The sequence below is a fragment of the Heterodontus francisci genome, chromosome 29 (genome assembly GCF_036365525.1).
Source record: "Heterodontus francisci isolate sHetFra1 chromosome 29, sHetFra1.hap1, whole genome shotgun sequence".
Lineage (NCBI taxonomy): Eukaryota > Metazoa > Chordata > Chondrichthyes > Heterodontiformes > Heterodontidae > Heterodontus > Heterodontus francisci.
In genome coordinates, this window is record NC_090399.1 from 38,912,392 (window position 1) to 38,937,527 (window position 25,136).

At 45.3% G+C, this 25,136-nt stretch overlaps 1 protein-coding gene across 1 annotated transcript; it reads left to right on the forward strand.

The window, feature by feature from the left end:
• The first annotated feature begins 11,154 nt into the window (after positions 1 to 11,154).
• On the forward strand, positions 11,155 to 16,699 carry LOC137345779 (probable G-protein coupled receptor 139). Its single transcript, XM_068009033.1, has 5 exons — positions 11,155 to 11,196; positions 13,272 to 13,508; positions 14,143 to 14,201; positions 14,714 to 14,816; positions 15,797 to 16,699. Exons 1-5 carry the CDS (start codon positions 11,155 to 11,157, stop codon positions 16,697 to 16,699), a joined length of 1,344 nt encoding a protein of 447 aa, XP_067865134.1.
• Positions 16,700 to 25,136: the final 8,437 nt, after the last annotated feature.

Consider the following 25,136-nt stretch of genomic DNA (forward strand, 5'->3'; position numbering starts at 1 on the left):
AAGAACACTGAGCCCACGAATGCAAGAATTCTGACTCCAAATATGCAGCCAGAAGTCACGGTAGAAGGCAAGCAAACAGAAAATAGGATAACAGCAGCAAGGAACGCACCAAAGACCTGTATAAATGCAAGCTGAGACACAAAGTCCACAGTAAAACAGACCTGAGACCAGACTCTGAGAGAAGCAGTTCTCAGACAGAAGAGAGCAAGCAAACCTGATACATCATCTTGATGAAATCAAACCACTGAAAGCTTTTTCCCCCATTAACATCATGTGTCCAAAGAAAGTTGACAAACTTACACTCCGGGTCACGATTGACACCGGAGCTAGTGCAAATATCCAACCAGTACAAACGCTAAAAGATATGTACCGGAGTCACTGAAAATCAATGATACAACCAACAACTGCCAAGTTATTTGCATACAATGGGTCACCCATCCCTTGCAGTGGCACACTAACAATGTAATGCAGCTTTGGCAAGTCAACATGGAAACCACAACGGTCAAGCGGGTCAGCAGTGGCAGGACTACCAGTGTATAAGGATCTCAACATCATATCCATCCACAAGGTTACCAAGGTACCCATTACAGCAGAAGAAACCAAGAGGAAATCTCCATGGACCAGAACCCACTCACAGACTCTGACCAGTATCAAATGGTGCAGTCTGGAAACCCAGCGACAGCACAACTAGCCATGCCTTCACTTCTGCTCTCTAGAGAACCACCAACACCACAACAAGCCAGAATAGACAGGTAGCTCCTTGAGGCCAAGTACTCCTCCCCCAACTGCTCCTTAACCTTGAGCCTCAAGCTTTCAGACATGGAGGATGAAGCGAGGTGAAGGACACACAATGTCCTGAAGAGGCAGAGGAAGAATGAGTTGAAGCATTGTCTGTTGGATGCTCAAGATGAGGTGCCGGAACTCTACCTCAATGCCTCAAAAGTGGTCAACGAGAGAAAAGCAACAGAGCATGTTAGCAGGCTGAAGGCAGAGCAACAGAAACTGAATGCAGAAAGGGGCAAACTTCGAAGGAAAAGCAACACCTGAGACACACATTCTCCAGCAGGAGTTGTCAAACCATCAAAATGAAATGTGGACACTTGGGCAGTTGTCAGACAGAAGATGAGCAAGCGTTCCACATTGTGAACCTGACACATCATGTTGATGAAGTCAAACAACTGGAAGCTTTTGCCCCCATTAACATCACATGCCCAAAGAAAGCTGGCAAACAAAGACTCAGGGTCAAGATTGACACTGGAGCTTGTGCAAATATCTGACAAGTCCAAATCCTCAAAGATATGTCCAGAGTCACTGGAAATTAATTATATAACCGATAACTGCCAAGTACTCTGCTATCACGGTCATGTGTTTTTATTTCTCTCCTCGGAAATATTGCAGTGTGCCTTTAAGACCGTAAAAAGAACAGTGCACATTTAAGAACTCTCCAGAGGCACAGAGGCACAAAAGATACCTGGTTTGGTTCGCTTCATTCTGGGGTTACGAGATTGTTCAGTTTGGCTGGGTTTTTTTTTGATTTGGAAAGCTTCAGGAAAATATGATGCGAACTGTGGAATGGTGGGACTAAATTGACAGTGCAATTCTCCCACCACAATCAGAATCATATATTTTGATTGGGGGCTTTGTCCTGAGCAGTTGTAACACCGTATACAATGGGTCATCTATTTCTTGCAGTGACACACTAACAATACAATGCAGCTTTGGCAAGTCAGCATGGAAATCACAAACGTTCTACCCAGTAGACACGAGCAGGCCAGCAGTGGCAGGATTACCACTACTACTATTCTTTCTAAATTTCACAATCTCGATCCTTGTGCATACTAATTTTGATGTTATCTAGTGTTTTTTTTTCATTCTAGCATACAAGACTTATCTTTGGAAAGAAACGGGATGCTGTATGATTGCCTATAAGAGTGATGTCCCTTTAAGATCTTAGTATGCTAATGAGCTAAGTGCCAGGACATAGTCATGTGACTGCATGCTAGACTCATTCTGTTGCTTGAACACTTAGAGGAAAGTTCTGTAAATAGTTAGCTCTGTACTGTATAATTTATCTGTTAATAAACCAGTTGGAGATCTTCAACAACTGGGACTCCACACATCTCATCTTTGTTCAGACAACATAAAAAGAATGCATTAAAGACAGTACTGAGTGAGTACAACATTGTCACAGGATCACTACTGAGAGAGTGCTGCACCGTTAAAGGTATTACAACCGAGGTGGAAGGAGTGCACTGTTAATTCAGTCCCACTTCTCCACAGGTCACAGCATATTAATAAATGTTCCCCAGAACTGAAACTGCCAATTAAATGCTCTATTTGTCATAGTCATGGAGATACAGCACTGAAACAGGCCCTTCAGCCCACCGAGTCTGTGCTGACCAACAACCACCCATTTTATACGAATGCTACATGAATCCCATATTCCCTACCACATCCACACCATTCTCCGACCACCTACCTACACTAGGTGCCCCAAAACTGAATAGTTGGATGCCACTTGAAGTCTTTCTAGGCGAGGTTGATGAACAGTCTATGTTCAAAGAAATTCAACTGTAGAAGGCTTCATATAGCTCTTCCATCAGAGGGTAGCAACAGGTGTCAGTTCTCGATGCAAAAGTCCTGTGTAAACTGCAAGGTTACTGCAAATTCAGGGTTTCTTCAAAAATGCAGGAGGCAACAGTATCACTTCATGCAAATGTTTGCTTTTCAAGAGCAAGGTTTCTTTACAGAGAGGTAATACTTTCCTGGTTCTTTTTCTGATCTCCTGGCAGGTCCATCTCAAATTCCAATTGCCTGCTTTTGTCCAAACACACTGCTTTTTAAAGTTCAAAATGAAGCTGAAATTTTCCAGAAACAAGTCACATGGCCACCATAAATCACTCTGTTGTCACTTGCTTGTAAACATCTGTCCCTTTAGGTCAGAAAACAACCCCCCTGTCAGGTTCACTGTAAACAGGTGTTTTCCAGTTATTGTTTACATTCCACACTCAGGTCAAACTCAGTCCCAAACCTTTTTCCTTCTTTCAAAAAAAATGCCAAATTCAGCCATCTCCAGATGATTCAATGAAACTGATATCATTTTCAGTTTTTATAAATATAGAACCTCAAGTTGGGATATAAACAATGGAAATCCTGTGCCGGAGGAGTGCTGCACTGTCAGAAGAGCCATACTGTGGGAGTGCTGCACTGTCACAGGGGAAGTGCTGAGGGAACACTGCACTGTTGGAAGGTCACAGAATTGTTACAGTGCAGGAGGCAATTTGGTCATTCGTGTCCGCACTGGCTGTCTGAAAGAGGAATTCCCTCAGTTCCATTCTCCTGTCTTCTACCCGTAACCATGCACATTCATCCTTTTCATATAACTGTCTACTTCCCTTTGTTTGCTGCAATTGAACCTGCCTCCACCATGTTCTCAGGCAGCGCATTTCAGACCTTAACCACTCGCTGCTTGAAAAATTTTTTCCTCATGTCACTTTTGCTTCTCTTTACAAAAACTTTAAATCTGTGCCCTCTCATTCTCGGTACTTTCATGAGTGGGAAGAGTTTCTCTCTATCTACTCTGTCCAGACTCTTCATGATTTTGAATACCTCTATCAAATCATCTCTCAGCCTTCCCTTCTCCAAGAAAAATAGGTCTAACTTCTCCAATCTTTCTCCATAACTGAAATTCCTGATCCCTGGAACCATTCCAGTGAATGTTTTCTGTACTCTGTCCAATGCCCTCACATGTCTCCTGAGGTGCAGCGCTCAGAGCTGGATGCAGTACTCCAGCTGAGGCCGAACTAGTGTTTTACACAAGTCCAATATAACTTCCTTACTCTTGTACTCTGTGCCCTGATTCATAAAGCCCAGGATACTGCATGCTTTATTAACCGCGCTCTCAACCTGTCCTGCCACCTTTAATGACCTAGTGCCTTTTCTCCTACACCCGCTTTAGAATTGTACCCTTTATTCTAGATTGTCTTTCCATGTTCTTCCTGCCAAAATGAATCACTTCACATTTCTCTGCATTGAACTTCAACTGACACCTATCTGACAATTCCATCAACTTTTCTATGTCCTTTTGAAGTTCTACATTAGCCTCCTCACAGTTCACAATGCTTCCAAGTTTTGTATCATCTGCAAACTTTGAAACTGTGCCCTGTACACTAAGGTCTAGGTCATTAATATATATCAGGAAAAGCAAGGGTCCCAACACTGATCCATGGGAACTCCACTGCAGACCTACCTCCAGCCCAAAAACATCCATTAACCACTACTCTTTGTTTCCTGTTGTATTCATGTTGCTACTGTCCCTTTTATTCCATGAGCTTCAGGTTTGCTCACAAGATTATTGTGCGGCACTGGATCAAATGCCTTTTCAAAGTCCATGTACATCACATCAATAGCATTGCCCTCATCAACCCACTCTGTTACCTCCTCTAAAAACTCCAACAAGTTTGATAAACATGATTTTCCCTAAAGAAGTTCATGCTGGCTTTCCTCAATTAACTCGCATTTGTCCATGTGACTATTAATTTTGTCCAGAATTATTTTCTCTAGAAGTTTTCTCACCATCAAAGTTAAGCTGACTGGGCTATAGTTGCTGAGCTTATCTTTACACCCTTGTTTTGAATAATGGTGTAATGTTTGCAATTCTCTAGTCCTCTGGCACCATCCCGGGTCTAAGGAAGACTGAAATATTATGGCCAGTGCCTCTGCGATTTCCACCCTCACTTTCCTCAGTAGCCTTGGATGCATCTCATCTGGTCCTGGTGCCTTACCCACTTTAAGTACAGACAGCCTGTCTAATACTTCCTCTTTATCAATTTTAAACCCCTCTAGTATCCTCTTTCAACATTGCCTGGGCTGCATCTTCTTCCTTGATAAAGACAGATGCAAAGTATTCATTTAAAACCTCAGTTATGCCCTCTGCCTCCATGTGTAAATCCTCTTTCTGGTCCCTAATCGTCCCACTCCTTCATTTACCATGCTTTTACTATTTATATGCCTATTGAAAACTTTGGCGTTTCCTTTAATGCGAGCTGCCAGTCTCTTTTCATGCTCTCCTTTTGCTTTTCTTATTTGTTTTTTCACTTCCGCGCTGGACCTTCTATATTCAGTCTGGTTCTCAATAGCATCTGTCATAAGCACACTTTTTCTTCTTTATCTTAATCGCTACCTCTTTTGTCATCCAGGGAGCTCTTGATTTCTTTGTCCTACTTTTCCCCTTTGAGGGAACATACCTTGTCTTTACCCGAACTAACTCTGCTTTGAAGGTAGCCCATTGTTCTTCAATCGGTTTTACTGCCAGATTTTGACTCCAATTAATTCGCCCCAGTTCCATTCTTACCCTATTGAAGTTGGCCTTCCCCCAGTTAATTATTCTTACCCTGGATTGCTCTTTGTCCTTTTCCATAGTCAACCTAAACTGTATGATGCAATGATCACTATCACCTAAATGCTCTCCTACGGATACTTGATCCACTTCACCCACCTCATTCCCAAGAACCAGGTCTAGCAACATACTGTTGCAGAAGGTTTTTCAAAACACACCATAGGAACTCTTGGCGCTCTCTGCCTTTTACACTACTATTATCCCAGTCTATGTTTGGATAAATAAAGTCACCCGTTATAACTACCCTATAATTTTTGCACCTTTTTGTAATTTACATGAAAATTCATTCCTCCACATCTTTCCCACTAGCTGGTGGCCTATAGACAACACTGAGCAATGTAACCACAACTTTTTTTGTTCCTTAGCTTTAGCCAAATTGATTCTGTCCTCGACCCCTCTGGAACATCCTTATTCTCCAGCAATGCTCTCCTGAATCAATACCACCAACCCTCTCTGTTTTTTTTTCCCTTTCCGAGCTTTCCTGGACACCTTGTATCCAGGAATATTTAATACCCAGTCCTGCCCATCTTTGGCCAGGTCTCTATTATAGCCACATCATATTTCCACATGGCAATCTGTGCCTGTACCTCACCAGTCTTATTAACCACACTGTGCATTCACAGAGATGCACATTAACCCTGATTCAGAATTTATTACGTTCTCCCTTAATCAGACCCCACCTAATAATAAAAGCAAAATACTGCGGATGCTGGAAATCTGAAATAAAAACAAGAAATGCTGGACCCACTCAGCAGGTCTGGCAGCATCTGTGAAAAGAGAAGCAGAGTTAACGTTTCGGTTCGGTGACCCTTCTTCGGAACTGACAAATATTAGAAAAGTCACAGGTTTTAAGCAAGTGAGGTGGGAGTGGGGCAAGAGATAACAAAGGAGGTCTAGATTGGACCAGGCCACATAGCTGACCAAAAGGTCACGGAACAAAGGCAAACAATATGTTAATGGTGTGTTGAAAGACAAAGCATTAGTACAGATTAGGTGTTAATACACTGAATATTGAACAGCAGCAAGTGCAAACCTGAAAAAAAACAGTGGGTAAGCAAACTGAACAAACTAAGATGAAATGAATAAATGCAAAAAAAAATTGTAAAAAATGTAAAAACAAGGAAGAAAAAATAACTAAAAATGAAAGTAAAATGGGGGGCTGTCATGCTCTGAAATTATTGAACTCAATGTTCAGTCCGGCAGGCTGTAGTGTGCCTAATCGGTAGATGAGATGCTGTTCCTCGAGCTTGCGTTGATGTTCAGTGGAACACTACAGTAATCCCAGGACAGAGATGTGAGCATGAGAGCAGGGGGGAGTGTTGAAAAGGCAAGCAACCGGAAGCTCAGGGTCCTGCTTCCGGACTGAGCGGAGATGTTTCGCAAAGCGGTCACCCAGTCTGTGCTTGGTCTCCCCAATGTAGAGGAGACCACACTGTGAGCAGCGAATACAGTATATTACATTGAAAGAAGTACAAGTAAATCGCTGCTTCACCTGAAAGGAGGGTTTGGGGCCTGGGATAGTGAGGAGAGAGGAGGTAAATGGGCAGGTATTACACCTCCTGCGATTGCAGGGGAAGGTGCCCTGGGACGGGGACGAAGTGGTGGGGGTAATGGAGGAGTGGACCAGGGTGTCGCGGAGGGAACGATCCCTTCGGAATGCTGACAGGGGAAGGGAGGGGAAGATGCGACTGGTAGTGGCATCACGCTGGAGGAGGTACTATTCCTTACTCTCATGCTATCTATCTCCTCCAATATTCTGTGCTGTTTGGTATTCCTGTCTGATACTTGCTCATGACAAGTTACCAGTTTTGCTTCCCTCTAATCTGAGCTTCCTCTCAGGTTCCCATCCCCCTGACAATTTAGTTTAAACGTTCACCAACAGCACAAGCAAATCTCCCTGAGAGGATTTTCATCCCAGTCCTGCTAAGATGCAACCTGTCCATCTTTTACAGGTTCCACGTTCCCCAGAACTGGTCCTAGTATCTCAGAAATCTGATGCCCTCCCTCCTACACCAGTTCTCCAGCCACGTATTCAATGGTTCAATTCTCCTATCCCTATGCTCACTTGCCTGTGGGACTGGGGGTAATGCTGAAATTATCGCTTTTGAGGGCCTGCTTTTTAATCACCTTCCGAGCTCCCTAAAATCTGTTTTCAGGGACTCATCCCCCTTCTGACCTATGTCATTGATACCAATGTGGACCACGACCTCTGGCTGTTCACCCTCCCGTAGAAGAATGTCCTGCAGCCGCTGCATGACATCCTTGACCCTGGCACCAGGGTGGCAACAAACCATCTTGAAGTCATGTTTACTGCCACAGAAACACCTGTCTGTTCCCCTAACTAATGAACCCCTTATAAGTACTGCTCTTCCACTCTTCTTCCTTCCCTCCTGTGCAGCTGAGTCGCCTGTTGTGCCACAAACCTGCTCTGACTGCACTCCTCTGAGGAACTATTACCCTCACCAATATCCAAAATGGAAAATCGATGAGTGAGTGAGATCAGAAACAAAAACAAGAAATGCTGGAATCACTCAGCAGGTCTGGCAGCATCTGTGGAAAGAGAAGCAGAGTTAACGTTTCGGGTCAGTGACCCTTCTTCGGAACTGACAAATATTAGAAAAGTCACAGATTATAAACAAGTGAGGTGGGGGTGGGGCAAGAGATAACAAAGGAGAAGGTGCAGATTGGACCAGGCCACATAGCTGACCAAAAGGTCACGGAGAAAAGGCAAACAATATGTTAATGGTGTGTTGAAAGACAAAGCATTAGTACAGATTAGGTGTGAATACACTGAATATTGAACAGCAGCAAGTGCCTGAGTGAGTGAGATCATATCAGGGGACTCCTGCACTACCTGCCTGGCTCTCTCAGAGTGCGGTGTGACCACCTCCCGAAAAGTCAGTACTGAGGGAGCACTTGACTGTGAGAGGATCAGTACTGAGGGAGTGCTGCAGTTTCGGAGGGACAATACTGAGGGTGCACTACACTGTCAGAGGGTCAGTACTGAGGGAGCGCTGCACTGTCAGAGGATCAATACTGAGGGAGTGCTGCACTGTTAGAGGGTCAGTATTGAGGGAGTACTGCATTGTCGGAGGGGCAGCACTGAGGGAGAGCTGCACTGTTGAGGGTCAGTACTGAGGGAGTGCTGCACTGTCAGAGGGTCAGTATTGAGGGAGCGCTGCACTGTCGGAAGTACAATATTGAGGGAGCGCTGCACTGTCAGAGGGTCAGTACTGAGGGAGTGCTATACTGTCAGTTTGTACTGAGCGTGTGCTGGACTGTCAGAGGGTCTGTGCTGAGGGAGTGCTGCATTATTGGAGGTGCTGTTTTATCATAAGATGTTATTACATGGTCCTGTTTATATTCTCTGTCGGAGGTAAAAGATTCCACGGCCCCACCTTCCAGCTAAGAGACTCTCTATCACATTAAAACTCTCATCTGTTCCCTAATTTCCTATTCCCTCAGCTTCAATCAAAAGATGGAGTAACCTCGAGGGCTGAATTCCCTCCTGTTCCTCCGTTACAGGCGCGAGAAGCTGAAAGGCCTCCTCCTTTTGCTGTGTAACAGGCCCCAGGGAATTGAATGGCCTTCTCCCGTTACTGTGTTTACTCTGATTGGTCAGACATGGTGTGGGGCAGTGAATGTCTCTCTCTGGTTAACCCTGTTCTTATCCTGAGTCTCTTCCTCACTCTCCCCTCCCCAGGAACAGCTGAAGACTCTTGCCAGTAAGATATAGAAGGCCTTCCCAGAGTTTCACTGCCTGCAGTCCCAGTTCTCCGTGCTTTACAATGAGAGCCTGCAGCTCAAGGCCCAGATGGACGATGGCCACAATCTGCTCTTCACCACCTGAACCACAGTCGAGTGAAGGACATCACTGAAACAACATGAGATCTAGAGATGGGACTGATGGTGTTTGAAAGAACAACCTCATTGCTGGGAGAATACAGCTCCGAATTTTCAATAGTTAATTAATGTGATCAGAATTGTCCAGTCTTTTGAGTTTTCCAATTCAATCTCAGAAATAAATATATCCTCCCAAAACATGGACTGAACCCGATGTCGTAATCTGTTTGTTCAATTTTTTTAAAACAGTTTGAACAATGTGGCAACCTCAATATCCCCCGGGGCAAACCCACAGGGTATAAATTACAGGCTCTGGCAATGTGTCACCTCAGAGTTTAATATAGAGAGATTGCTTGCAGCATGAAGAGACACATCACACAGAAAATAATAGAAACATTACATCGTAACTTAAAAATATATTACCCCTTCCTTGCCGTGATTGGGTTTTCTAGTAAGTGACTTTGACTATTGAAGTTGTGTAAATCTGTGTGTGAGCTGGTCTCTGGTTTTACTCTGTGACTGATCATGTTAAATGCTGATCTAGTGGTCACTGTTATAAAGACACCCGATCAGTGATATCATTTCCTTATGTCAAATATCCTGAATTATCTCTGTAGTTTTATTTCATTGTCTCAGCTGATAATAAACCTCTGTTTGTAACTGACAGGCTCCTCTGAATTATCAAGTTATCGCATTTAGTGGAATATTGTGTAATGCTGAATTAAACCTCAGTGAAGGCAACTCTCTGAGTGAAGGTATTAGTGGGAGCATCAGTCAGTGTAAAATCAAAATGAACATGGGTCACTAACCGGAGTGGAGCACCTGATCCCAGTGACCATGTATTACTGGGAGTATCTGTCACTTTGGAATTGTACTGAGTACAACTGTACAACCCAGTTCTATTTTGAAATCATTGTTTCAGGTATCCGATCTCTCCATTCCATGAAGCTGCCTCTGTGTTTTAACAATGTAATTTATTGCAAAGTGGTTTTTGCTGATGTTTGGTAATAAGTGTATAAAGTGAAATGTATTGATATTGCTCTGTCTCCTATTGAACTGCTCCGACAGAAACATATGTTAACGACTTACTGACAGTTAAACAGCAGGACAGCACAGTTACAGCATTCTAATCCTCTGTATATGACGTTTCTTACTCTGTGTATTGTTACTGTAAACACAAGTTATTTTAGTGATGATTAATCCCCTTCCCCCAACATGGTCCTGAGAATCTGTGGGTCACGTGTGGTGAATTTTATTATCTGTCTATTCCACAGGATGAATATTGGGCTGTGTTTATTGAATCGTCCACTTCTGTAACTGATTATGGTTTGACGGATCAGTTCTTATCTATGATTCAAAGTCTCGACACATGTAACCTGTACCAATCTCTGCCCTTAGCTCAAGAGTCTGATTCCCAACCCTGGGGAGGGGTCTCCTATCCTAGAAATTGGTTCCAGGCAGGGACGGGGAGTGTTATTTTTTAATTTTTCATGGGATGTGGGCATTGCTGGCCAGGCTAGCATTTATTGCCCATCCCTAATTGTCCTTGAGAAGGTGCTGGTGAGCTGCATTCTTGAACTGCTGCAGTCCATGTGGGGTAGGTACACCCACAGTGCTGTGAGGAAGGGATTTTGACACAGCGACAGTGAAGGAACTGTGATATAGTTCCAAGTCAGGATTGGTGTGTGACTTGGAGAGGAATTTGCAGGTAGTGGTGTTCCCATGCATTTTCTGCCTTTGTCCTTCTAAGTGGTAGTGATTGCAGGTTTGGAAGGTGTTGTCGAAAGAGCCTTGATGAGTTTCTGCATTGCATCTTGCAGATGGTATACACTGCTGCCACAGTGCATCGGTGGTGCAGGGAGTGAATGTTTGTTAATGGGGTGCCAAATAAGTGCACTGTGTTTTCCTTAATGATGTCGAGCTTCTTGATTGTTGTTAGAGCTGCATCCATCCAGGTAAATGGAGAATATTCCATCACACTCCTCACTTGTGTCTTGCAGATGATGGACAGGCATTGTGGAGCCAGGAGGTGAGCTACTCACCAGAGAATTCCCAGCCTCTGTCCTGCTCTTTTAGCCACAGCATTTATGTGGCTGGTCCAGTTCAGTTTGTGGTCAATGGTAACCTCCAGGATGTTGATAGTGGGGGATTCACTGATGGTAATGCCATTGAACATCAGGGGGAGATGGTTAGATTTTCTCTTGTTTGATATTGCCATTGCCTGGCAGTTGTGCAGAGTGAATGTTACTTGCCACTTATCAGCCCAAGACTGGATATTGTCCAGGTCTTGCTGCCTCTAGACACGGGATGATTTAGTATCTGAGGAGTCACGAATAATGGTTAACACTGTGCAATTATCAGCGAACATCCCCATTTCTGACCTTACAATGTTGGAAAGGTCATTGATGAAACAGCTGAAGATGGTTATGCCGAGGACACGACCCTGAGGAACTCCTGCAACAATGTCCTGGGACTGAGATGATGGACCTCCAACAACCACAACCATCTTCCTTTATGCTAGGTGTAACTTCAACATGTGGAGAGTTTTCTCCCCGATTCCCATTGACTCCAATTTTGCTCAGAATCCTTGATGCCACACTAGGTCAAATGCTGCCTTGATGTCAATGGCTGTCACTCTCACCTCACCTCTTGAGTTGAGCTCTTTTATCCATGTTTAGACCAGGGCTGGGATGTGGTCAGGAGCTGATTGGCCCTGGCGGAACCCAAACTGTGCAGGTTATTGCTGAGCAAGTGCTGCTTGATAGCACTGTTGACCCCTTCCATCATTTTGCTGATGATTTGAGAGTAGACTGATGGGGTGGTAATTGGCTAGGTTGGATTTGTCCTGCTTGTTATGTACAGGACATACTTGGGCAACTTTCCACATTGCCGGGCAGATGCCAGTGTTGTAGCTGTACTGGAACAGCTTGGCTACGGACGTGGCAAATTGTGGAGCGCTAGTCTTCAGTACTATTGCTGGTATATTGTCAGGGCCCACAGCCTATGCAGTTTCCAGTGCCTTCAGCCCTTTCTTAAAATCATGTGGAGTGAATCAGATTGGCTAAAGTCTGACATCTGTGATGCTGGGAACCTCAGGAGGAGGCCGAGATAAATCATCCACTTGACATTTCTGGCTGAAGATGGAAGCAATGCTTCAGCCTTGTCTTTTGCACTGATGTGCTGGGCTCCCCCATCATTGAGGATGGGGATATTTATGGAGCCTCCTCCTTCTGTTTGTTGTTTAATTGTCCACAACCATTCATGACTGGATGTGGCAGGACTGGAGAGCTTAGATCTGATCCGTTGGTTGTGGAATTGCTTAGCTCTGTTTATTACATGCTGCTTCTGCTGTTTGGCACACAAGAAGGTATGCCTGGTGCTGCTCCTGGCATGCCCTCCTGCACTCTTCATTGAATCAGGGTTGGTTCCCCAACTTTATGGCAATGGTAGAGGGGGGATATTCCTGACCATGAGGGTATAGATTGTGGTTGAGTACAATGCTGTTTCTGTTGATAAGGGCCCACTGTACCTCATGGATGCCCAGTTTTGCATTGCTAGATCTGTTCGAAATCTATCTCATTTAGCATGCTGGTAGTGCCACACAACATGATTTAGGGTATCCTCAATGTGAAGACAGGACTTCGTCTCCACAAGGACTGTGCGGTGGTCACTCCTACCAATACTGTCATAGACAGATGCATCTGCAGCAGGCAGATTGCTGAGGATGAGGTCAAGTATGTTTTTTCTCTCTTGTTGGTTCCCTCACCACCTGCCACAGCCCAGTCTAGTAGTTATATCCATGAGGACTCGGTCAGTAGTGGTGCTACAAAGCAACTCTTGTTGATGGACTTTGAAGTCCTCCATCCAGAGTACATTCTTGTGCCCTTGTAACCCTCAGTGCTTGTTCCAATTGGTGTTCAACATGGAGAAGCTCTGATTCATCACTGAGAGGGGGCGGTAGGTGTTAATCTGCAGCAGGTTTCTTTGCCCATGTTTGACCTAATGCCATGAGACATAATTGGTTTTCCAGTCAATGTTGAGGAGTCGCAGGTCACCTCCCTCCCGACTGTATCCCACTGTGCCACCACCTCTGCTGGGTCTGTCGTGCCTTTGGGATACAAACAGTGTGACGGGCACAGAGGGGATAAAGTTCTTGAAATTTGTTCACGAGAACTTTTTTAGCCAGCATGTAGCAAGTCCAATGAGAGAGGACTCAATTCTGGATTTAGTCTTTGGTAATGAAGCTGAGCAAGTGGATGAAGTAACAGTGGGTGACGATTTTGGAGATAGTGACCATAATACAGTTAGTTTTAGCATAATCATGGAAAAGGACAAAGATAGAACAGGATTAAACGTTCTAAATTGGGGGAAGGCAAATTTTACGAAATTGAGAGGTGACCTGGTGAAAGTGGACTGGATACAAGGAAAACCACTGGCAAACCAGTGGGAGGCATTCAAAAGCGAGATACTCCAGACACAGTGTAGGCATGGCCCCACAAAGATAATGGGTAGTACTGTCAAATCTAGAGCCCCCGGTTATCTGGAAGCATACAGGGCAAGTTAAAGCAGAAAAAGAAAGCTAATGACAATCAAAAAAATTGTAATACTTTGGAAAGCCTAGAGGAGGAGAAAGTGCAGGGGTGAAGTAAAAAAGGAAATTAGAAAAGCAAAGAGAGGACATGAAAAATTATTAGCAGGTATAATCAAGGAAAACCTGAAGATGTTTTACCAGCACATTAAGAGCAAGAGGATAACTAAGAAAGGTTAGGGCTTATCAGAGGGTCTGGCATCCTTGAAAGTGGATAAATCACCAGGGCCGGATGGATTGCATCCCAGGTTATTAAATGAAGCCAGAGAGGAAATAGCGGATGCGCTGAGGATCATTTTCAAATCCTCACTAGGTACAGGCGAGGTACCAGACGATTGGACGTCTGGCCACTTTGCACCATTGTTTAAAAAGGTTGCGAAGGATCAGCCAAATAATTATAGGCCAGTCAGTCTGACCTCGCTGATGGGTAAATTGTTAAAATCATTTTAAAAACTACCACATAGAAAGGCATGGATTAATTAGGGATAGTCAGCATGGATTTGTTAGGGGGAGGTCATGTCTTACGAAGTAAATTGAGTTTTTTGAGGAAGTAACAAGGATGATTGATGTGGATAGTGCAGAGGATGTGGTCTACATGGATTCTAGTAAGGCATTTGACAAGATCCGCATGGCAGACTGGTCAGTAAAATGAAAGCCCATGGAATACTGTGGAATGGGGCAGGTTATATCCAGAATTGGCTCAAGGATAGGAAACAAAGGTTAGTAGTCAACAGATGTTTTTGCGAATGGAAAGCTGTTTCCAGTGGTGTTCCACAGGGCTCAGTGCTTGGTCCCTTGCTCTTTGTGGTATATATTAATGGTTTGGACTAAAATGTGAGAGGCATGATTGGGAAATTTGCTGATGACATAAAAATTGGCCAAAGAGTTGATAGTAAAGAGGATAGCTGTAGACTCCAGAATGATATAAATGGATTTACTGAGTGGGCAGAAAAGTGGCAAATGGAATACAATCTAGAGAAGTGTGAGGTAATGCATTTGGGGAGGGAAAATAAGGGAGGGAATACAGAATAAACAGGAGGATACAGAGAGGGGTAGAAGAAGTGAGAGACCTTGGAGTGCATGTTCACAGATCCCTGAAGGTGGCAGGACAGATAGATAGACTGGTGAAGAAGGCATATGGAATGCTTTCCTTTACTGGCCATGGTATAGAATACAAAAGCAGGGATGTAATGCTGGAACAGTATAAAACGCTGGTTAGGCCACAGCTGGAGTATTGCGTACAGTTCTGGTCACCACATTACAGGAAGGACAGAATTGCTCTGGAAAGAGTACAGAGGAGATTTACAAGAATGTTACCAGAGCTTGAAAGTTGCAGCTATGAGGAAAGATTAGATAGGCGAGGGTTGTTTTCCTTAGAACAGAGAAGGCTGAGGGGTGACTTAATAAAGATATGAAAAATTATGAGGGGCCTAGATAGAGTAGACAGGAAGGACCTCTTTCCCCTGGCGGAGAGGTCAATTACCTGGGGACACAGATTTAAGGTGATTGGGGGAAGGATTAGAGGGGAAATGAGGAAAAACATTTGTAGCCAGAGGGTGCTTGGTGTCTGGAATTTACTTCCAGGAATGGTGGTGGAGGCAGAAACCCTCAATTCTTTTAAAAAGTACCTGGACATGCACCTGAAGTGCTGTAACCTGCAAGGCTATGGACCAGGTGCTGGAAGGTGGAATTAGATTGGGTGGCTAGTTTGTTCGGCTGGCACAGACACGACCGGCTGAATGGCCTCCTTCTGTGCTGCACTTTTTCTCTGGTTCTCTGGTTTAAGTGGGCAGGTCGGAGTTTAGTTGGGGTCGGGGTTGAGATTTTTAAATTTTAACCTCTGACCCGCCTCTAACACCCCTGTTTTTGGTGCTAAAATCCTGCCCTTACTGTCTGGGTCAGACACGGAGAATGTTTGATCAGTAATTTCCAGTCTCTTTTCCCTTTTCTCTCTTACAGTTAATTTACTGGCGATTGTGATCCTGTCCCGGGGAAAGTGCGGCCTCTCCACCTGCACCACTCGCTACCTGGTGGCCATGGCAACGGCAGATCTACTGGTCATTATCACTGAGGTCATACTGTGGCAGATCAGTTATTATTATTTCCAGGGATCTTTCCTGTACATCACCCCTGTGTGTAGTGTTATCGGGGTCCTTAGTTTTGCAGCCATAGAATGTTCTGTCTGGTTCACCGTCACTTTCACCTTTGATCGATTTGTGGCCATTTGCTGCCAGAAGCTGAAAACTAAATATTGCACCAAGAAAACTGCGGGAGTGGTTCTAGCAACAACCTGCATTCTGTTCTGTTTAAAAAATGTCCCCTTCTACTTTACATATGAACCTGGAGAGATAATCGAAAATGTACCGTGGGGCTGTTATTTGAAGCCAAGCTCTTATACTGATCCTGGATGGGTGGGATATGACAGGTTTGATATGATTTTAACCCCATTGATCCCATTTGCTTTAATTCTGTTGCTCAATGTTCTGACAGTCAGACACATTTTAGTGGCCAGTCGAGTTCGTAAGGGACTGAGATGTCAGAGCAAGGGAGAGAATCGCAGTGACCCAGAGATGGAGAGCAGAAGGAAGTCTGTGATTTTACTCTTCACCATATCCGGCAACTTTATACTTCTGTGGTTGGTGTTTGTTATAGAATTCTTTTATTATAACATTACAGGAAAAGAACACAGGGATTACACCGATTCTGAATATATATTTCAAAAAGTTGGATGGATGCTGATGAGTTTAAGTTGCTGCACAAACACATTTATTTATGTGGTGACTCAGTCCAAGTTCAGAGAGCAGGTCAAGAGTGCGGTGAAATATCCGGTTACATCAATTATTCAATTAATGAATAAACAAAACAACTGAGAGCAGCCCAGAGGCAGGTCCCAGTGTTTCCAGGCTATGAATGGAATATTTATCCCCAATAGGAAAGAAGTGACCTTCAGCTGGATGACCCAAAATACACAGGCCGGGTGTGGCGGCCACACACATCAAAGAGCAGCGGAGTGGCAGGCAAGAGGTGACCTTTGGAGGAGCGGACAGAAGGGGGCAGGAGAGGTTTCAGAGCACCCCCTGCAGGACAGGATGGGAAACAGCAGCCAAAGTCTGGCCTCCACCTCCACTGGTTCCATTTTCAGCTCCTCACATCTGCTCAGAAAATAAAACCTGTTTTTAAAAAAGCAAAATGCTACAGATGCTGGAAATCGTCTCATGACAGCTAATTATTATTACTTTTTTTTTGGAAATACTTTATTGAGTCTGTCTCCCTTCCATTCCCCTACTGCCGTTTCTTTCCCTCTCTCCCCCACCCCGAGTCAGTTGGTGGTGTTGGTGGGGATCGTGAGGGGATTCAGAAGAAGCCAGAATTAAAGGATGACAGAGATCTCAAAGGATTGTCGGGGCTGCAAGAGGTTACAGTGATTTCGAGGAGTGTACAGCTGGAGGAGGTTACAGAGATAGGGAGGGTGCAGGGCCTGGAGGAGGGTCTATGAAAGACCCTGAATACATACTGCAGGATAATTCCCCCGCTCACCAGATTCTGTGAAGGACCATGAATGCATACTACAGGATAATTCCCCCACTCACCAGGGTCTGTCAAAGACCATGAATAAATACTGCAGGATAATCCCCCCGCTCACCAGGGTCTGTGAAAGACCCTTAATACATACTGCAGATAATCCCCCACTCACCAGGGTCTGTGAAAGACCCTTAATACATACTGCAGGATCATTCACCCACACTCCCAGGTCTGTGAAAGACCCTGAATACATACTGCAGGATAATCCCCCCCACTCACCTGGGTCTGTGAAAGACCCTGAATACATACTGCAGGATCATCCCCCAACTCACCAGGGTCTGTGAAAGACCCTGAATACATAGTGCAGGATAATCCCCCAACTCACCAGGGTCTGTGAAAGACCCTGAATACATACTTCAGGAAAATCCACCCCCACCCCCCCACTCACCAGGGTCTGTGAAAGACCCTGAATACATACTGCAGGATAATCCCCCCACTCACCAGGGTCTGTGAAAGACCCTTAATACATACTGCAGGATAATCCCCCCACTCACCAGGGTCTGTGAAAGACCCCCTGAATAAATACTGCAGGATAATCCCCCCACTCACCAGGGTCTGTGAAAGACCCTGAATACATACTGCAGGATAATCCCCCAACTCACCTGGGTCTGTGAAAGACCCTGAATGCATACTGCAGGATAATCCCCCAACTCACCTGGGTCTGTGAAAGACCCTGAATACATACTGCAGGATAATCCCCCCACTCACCAGGGTCTGTGAAAGACCCTGAATACATACTGCAGGATAATCCCCCCACTCACCTGGGTCTGTGAAAGACCCTGAATACATACTGCAGGATAATCACCCCACTCACCAGGGTCTGTGAAAGATCCTGAATACATACTGCAGGATAATCCCCCAACTCACCTGGGTCTGTGAAAGACCCTGAATACATACTGCAGGATAATCCCCCCACTCACCAGGGTCTGTGAAAGACCCTGAATACATACTGCAGGATAATCCCCCAACTCACCTGGGTCTGTGAAAGACCCTTAATACATACTGCAGGATAATCCCCCCACTCACCAGGGTCTGTGAAAGACCCTGAATAAATACTGCAGGATAATCCCCCCACTCACCAGGGTCTGTGAAAGACCCTTAATACATACTGCAGGATAATCCCCCCACTCACCAGGGTCTGTGAAAGACCCTGAATACATACTGCAGGATAATCCCCCAACTCACCAGGGTCTGTGAAAGACACTGAATACATACTGCAGGATAATCCCCCAACTCCCCAGGTTCTGTGAAAGACCCTGAATACATACTGCAGGATAATCCCCCCACTCACCAGGGTCTGTGAAAGACCCTGAATACATACTGCAGGATAATCCCCCCACTCACCAGGGTCTGTGAAAGACCCTGAATACATACTGCAGGATAATCACCCCACTCACCAGGGTCTGTGAAAGACCCTGAATACATACTGTAGGATAATCCCCCAACTCACCTGGGTCTGTGAAAGACCCTGAATACATACTGCAGGATAATCCCCCCACTCACCAGGGTCTGTGAAAGACCCTGAATACATACTGCAGGATAATCCCCCAACTCACCTGGGTCTGTGAAAGACCCTTAATACATACTGCAGGATAATCCCCCCACTCACCAGGGTCTGTGAAAGACCCTGAATAAATACTGCAGGATAATCCCCCCACTCACCAGGGTCTGTGAAAGACCCTTAATACATACTGCAGGATAATCCCCCCACTCACCAGGGTCTGTGAAAGACCCTGAATACATACTGCAGGATAATCCCCCAACTCACCAGGGTCTGTGAAAGACACTGAATACATACTGCAGGATAATCCCCCAACTCCCCAGGTTCTGTGAAAGACCCTGAATACATACTGCAGGATAATCCCCCCACTCACCAGGGTCTGTGAAAGACCCTGAATACATACTGCAGGATAATCCCCCCACTCACCAGGGTCTGTGAAAGACCCTGAATACATACTGCAGGATAATCCCCCAACTCCCCAGGGTCTGTGAAAGACCCTGAATACATACTGCAGGATAATCCCCCAACTCCCCAGGGTCTGTGAAAGACCCTGAATACATACTGCAGGATAATCCCCCCACTCACCAGGGTCTGTGAAAGACCCTGAATACATACTGCAGGATAATCCCCCAACTCCCCAGGTTCTGTGAAAGACCCTGAATACATACTGCAGGATAATCCCCCAACTCACCTGGGTCTGTGAAAGACCCTGAATGCATACTGCAGGATAATCCCCCCACTCACCTGGGTCTGTGAAAGACCCTGAATGCATACTGCAGGATAATCCCCCCACTCAATAGGGTCTGTTAAAAACCCTGAATACATACTGCAGGATAATCCCCCCACAAAAAAAGACGTGTTGATGTTATGAAGGCTCTAAAACTTGTGAATCAGTTTAAAATAGTGCTTGTTTCATCTTTGATTGGAAATAAAATGTTACATAAAGTGATGCATCTGGGAAGGTTTTGCTCCGCCCCCCCCCCCCCCCCCTTGAAAACAAGCAGTGAAGTTAACCCCTTCTGCTGACATCTGTGTTTTTAAAAAATTTAATTCACCACACACTATTGTTGAGTGTAGATTCATATATTGGACATTGTTGAATTTTTAAGTTTCTATATTGACAGATATGATTGGATAAATTAACCACTGGACTCTGAGGCAGAATCACAATGGATTCTTTGTGTTTTTTTTAACAAGTGACGATGGTTTCCAGGACGACATGAGGACTGATGTCACAGCTGGAGAGCTAGCAATATTTTAAAATAATTTTGGAACGTATCTGCAGACATCATGGACGAAATTGAACGCCACTCCGGCAAGCCGGATTGTGGCGGAGGGTGGCATAAAATTGTGCAGGAAGCTCCGGGAGGCCTTTCCAACCCACTCCCACCTCCGCCCCACTTTACGTGGACCGGGGTGCGGGGGTGGCGAGAAATGTGCCGCCTGCCCCAGGCCAATCAAGGTGCTTAAGTGCTCACTTAATGGTCACTTAAGGGCCTTCATCTGCCTCCACAGGAATTTTACACCTGGCAAGTGAGCGTCCGGGAGACGTGAAAGGTCACCTAGTGAAAGTCGGCGCCTCTCAGTGACCCGGGGGCGGGGTCTGACAAAAGGGCACAGGGTGCCCAATTGAAGGCCAGCCCCGCTTCCTCAACCACCCCCAGGACCCGAGAGGCACGCCCCCGACTTCCCCCCAAACAACCACCCTTGCCTCGCCGGGGCGCAAGCAATCCTAACATTCCTGCATTCCTGGCTCCTTGTCGTCAGCTGGGCTGCAGTCCCAGCAGTGGCCACTGCTCCCGGTGGCATTTCCTGGGACTAAGAGTTATTGGCCCGATGATTGGCTGGCAGCTCAATGAGGCGGGACTTCCTCCCTCAGTGTGGGGGGTCCTGTCTTGGACCAATTAAAGCCCGGAGAGCCATAAAATGCGGAACAGGTCCCAGGGCTGGGAGGAAGCGGATTCACCACCGACTTTTATGTTGATGGCCAGCTCCCATCCACTTGGCGTAAAATGCAGCCCCACATGTCATAGTATAGTGACGATTTGGACTAAAAAGGTTTTGTCTTTTGGAGATATGGCCTTAAGCCATTCAGCTCATTTTGTTTCCTTCCAAGACAGAGTGCTTGAGAAAGGAAGATATTGAAGCCACCTTGAAATGTTAAACCATCAATCCTGGGCATAATTGTTTCTGAGATTTGAATCAATTAAAACAAATTTTAACCCAGAGACCTGTGTGTTTCCATTGTAATAAGACAGGGTATTTAAAAGCTGGCTGGGGGAAACTAAAGGGAAAACTGGTAGGGTTAATCAGGGCACACTCGCTCAGTGACAAAGGGACCCTGATGGAAAGCATAGCAGAACAAGTAAACCCACAATGCTGTTAGAGAGGCAGTTCAGGATTTTGACCCAGTGATAGTGAAGGAATGGCAATATAGTTCCAAGTCAGGAAGGTGTGTGGCTTGGAGGGAAACTTGCAGATGGTGGTGTTCCCATGCATCTGTTGCCCTTGTCCTTCCAGGTGGTAAAGGCCGGAGGATCTGGTTAGAATTCAAGGACCTACACAAAGCTGGTTTGTGCTCAGGAATGTCAGGTTGGCAGCTCAGCTGTAAGGTTGTTGGGCTTGAGATGGGAAATCGGTATAACAGGCACTGCAGTGCAGTGCTAATAGGGTCATAGAGTTATACAGCACAGAAACAGACCCTTCGGTCCATGCCAGCCAAAAAGCTCCTATCTATTCTAATACCATTTTCCAGCACTTGGCCCATCACCTTGTATGCCATGGCATTTCAAGTGCTCATCTAAATACTTCTTAAATGTTGTGAGGGTTCCTGCTTCCACCACCCTTTCATGCAGTTTGTTCCAGATTCCAGCCACCCTCTGGGTGAAAACATTTTTCCTCAAATCCCCTCTAAACCTCCTGCCCCTTACCTTAAATCTATGCCCTCTGGTTATTGATACCTCGACTAAGCGAAAATGTTTCTTCCTATCTACCCTATCTAAGACCCTCATAATTTTGTATACCTCAATCAGGTCACCCCTCAGCTTTCTCTGCTATAAGGAAAACAACCCTAGCCTATCTAGTCTCTCTTGATAGCTGAAATGCTCCAGCCCAGGCAACATCCAGGTGAATCTCCTCTGCACCCTCTCCAGTGCAATCACGTCCTTCCTATAGTGTGGTGACCAGAACTGTACACAGTACTCCAGCTGTGGCCTAACTCGTGATTTATACAGCTCCATCATAACCTCACTGCTCTTAAATTCTATGCCTCAGGCTAATAAAGGCAAGTATGCCTTCCTAACCACCTTATCTCCCTGTGCTGCTGCCTTCAGTGATCTATGGACAAGTACACTAAAGTCCCTCTGACCCTCTGTACTTCCTAGGGTCCTACCTCCCTCGGGACTGCTTTGCTGCCAGAGGTGCTGTCATCACCCAGTGGTGCTAAGCCAAGGCCCCTCTCCCCTCATTCTCCCCACTCCAGTAATTAAAATCACACTGTTCCCCCCTGAAGTGATGTTAGACCTTTATAAAAAAACAAGTTTGACCCCAGCTGGAGAATTGTGTCCAATTCTGGGCCCCACATTTTAGAAAGGACAGAAAGGATTTGGTGAATGTACAGAAGAGATTTACTAGAATGGTTCCAGGATGAGGTTATTACAGTTCCACAGACAGACTGGAGAAGCTGGGTTGTTCTCCTTAGAGAAGCCTAAAAACAGATTTGATCCATGTGTTTAAAATCCTGAAAAAGATAAATCAGGAGAAACTAATTCCAACGGATGAAGAATCAATAACAGAGGCCACACATTTAAAGGTGATTGGCAAAAGAACTACAGATGACAGGAGAAAATAAAAACTTTTTACACGAGAGCTCAGGATTTGAAATGCACTGCCTGATAGGGCGGTGGATACAGATTCAACAGTCGCCTTCAAAAGGGAATTGGAGAAATAATTGATGGATGGAAAATTGCAGGAATGGGGGAAGGAGCGGGGGAGCAGGACCAACTGGATTGCTCTTCGAAAGAGCTAGCACAGACTCGATGGGCAGAAAAGCCTCCTATTGTGCTGGACTGTTTTATAATTCTCAACCAAAAGCAATCGATCCTCATTCATCTCACTGCTGGTCACAAAATGCTGCCATGTTCAGCACACTGGATGCAGCTGGTCTCCCAGAGTGCTGCGCGGCCCGAGCGATGGGGCCTTTTCTCGGGCGCGTTGCATTGTGGGAAGTCGGAGACGCCATCGCCATCTCCGGGAATTGAATGAATGACAGAGCTGAGGGACAGTCGGCAGCTCCGCATTCTGGCAGAACGAGTTACCCGACCACCGCGGGTGGGAAGGGCAGCAGGAGGAGCCAAACTGGACCAGCAGCTCTGTTACCTGCTCCTGTTCCCCTTTTTAAACCCTTCAAAAAAATAATCAGTAAAGGCGAGACGGAAGAAGGAAACGACTGGTGACTGTTGAGGCTCGTAAGGAGGGAACAGGTGAGAGGAGAGAAGTTCATGATATAGTGGATGGCATTGAGAGATGGATCAGAATTTATTCAAGGTAAATTATGACAGACAAAGGGACACAGGTTAAACCGGGTAAAGTTAAATTTCGGATGGTCAGGAAGTTTTTCACTCAAAGAGGACACATGGAATGGATTTCCAGACAGACAGATGGGTGAAGGGAACGGCCAGGAACTATTGAACAGACAAAAATCAGAGCAATGTGAATAACTGTAGATTCTGGAGCTGGGATGGTTCAAATGGCTTCCCCTCCCTCACCCATCAGCTCAGAGAGTTCACATGGATTTACTCTTCTATTATTGTGCAATAGGTTTTAAAAAAGATGCAGGTTTAGGATATCTTGATAAAGTACCAGATAACTGACTGGCTAAGAAATGTAAAGCCCATTGGATTAATCGGGACAGTGGGTGCATGGATATAAAATTGGCTCAGAGACAGAAAGCAGATTGGTGACTGGTTGTTTTTCAGTCTGGAGGGAGGTTATATAGTGGTGTCCCCTAGGGGACAATAGTAGGAACTTGTTCTTTCTGATTTAGTTGAGGCGACAGGACAGTGTTTCAAAGTTTACAAATGGCATGAAATTCAAATTTATCAGACAGTGAGGGGGATAGTAACAGGGCATGGACTGGTAAAATGGGTGGGCACATGGCTGATTAAATTTAACACAAATGTAAAACAATGCATTTTCGGAGGAAGAGTAAGGTGTGATAATATGAACTAAGTGAAACCAATGGATGTCTGCTACAGAAACCCTGGCTTTGGCTTCCCTTTGTTGTCAAGCAATTTGGAAGCCAAGTTACAGATGTCAACCAGCTCCATGGCAGAGGAAATGAGCGCAGTGTGTACATTCAGAAAGGTCAAGTCACTTTGATTCTGCTTGGCCTCAATGTTAGTGATGTCCAGCTCAGTGGAGAAGAGTATTACATGCATTTTGGTCAGGTTGCTTTCCATTCCTGTCAAGATACTTTCCACTAGCTTTTACATTAATTGTTGTTCTTGGTCATTGAGGATCTGGTGCAGGTCAGCAAACTGCTGTGCAACATGGCAGATCAGATTACGCCCCATTTTCTTCAGGAAAGAGGATCAAATATACACATGAACTTTAGTTTCTCTTGGTGTTTCTGGCACAGACACCTCTCCTCCTCAATCACCTCCTGCAGACTGGTCAGCCTACAAATCTTGTCTGCCACATTCCTCAACACATGGTTGGGCTGCAGGGTCAGCTGTGCAGCATCCTCACCACACTGGGGGGCAAGAAACAGACCCTCCCTGCACCTTCCTGTAGGACACAATACAGCAGAAATTACAATCACAGTCCATGAGGACAGCATCAACAAATAACCTGAAGCAAAGGGGACAGATGAGGACTTCTCCATAACTCCCATTCTCTGCACTGCAAGCCATGAAACAATCAATCCAGAGACTGGACAGTTACTAATATTAATCCAACAGCTCTTCTGCTTTAAACAAACTGTGCACTTACAGCAGAGGAATGAAGCAAGTACTTTCCTTCCATCTAAATGTGTTTTACTGGCTCCCTTTCCATCTAATTGAGTTTAATTCATTTCCCAAATGCTGTAAAGTTGGGTTGCCTGGTAAAGTGGATCTAGGAACTCAGCTCCAAAGATGATTGACAGATATAGCAACTTCCTCATTAACCCTGTCAGTACCTGTGACTGGAACCCTTTTGAAGGGGCCAATCGTCCCAATCTCTCC

Coding starts and splice junctions, on each gene's coding strand:
- LOC137345779 (XM_068009033.1), top strand. CDS start 11,155: ATGTCGAGCTTCTTGATTGTTGTTAGAGCTGCATCCATCCAG. Junction 11,197..13,271: donor TTAGAGCTGCATCCATCCAG/GTAAATGGAGAA, acceptor TTGGTTTTCCAG/TCAATGTTGAGGAGTCGCAG. Junction 13,509..14,142: donor AGCAAGTGGATGAAGTAACA/GTGGGTGACGAT, acceptor AATCCTCACTAG/GTACAGGCGAGGTACCAGAC.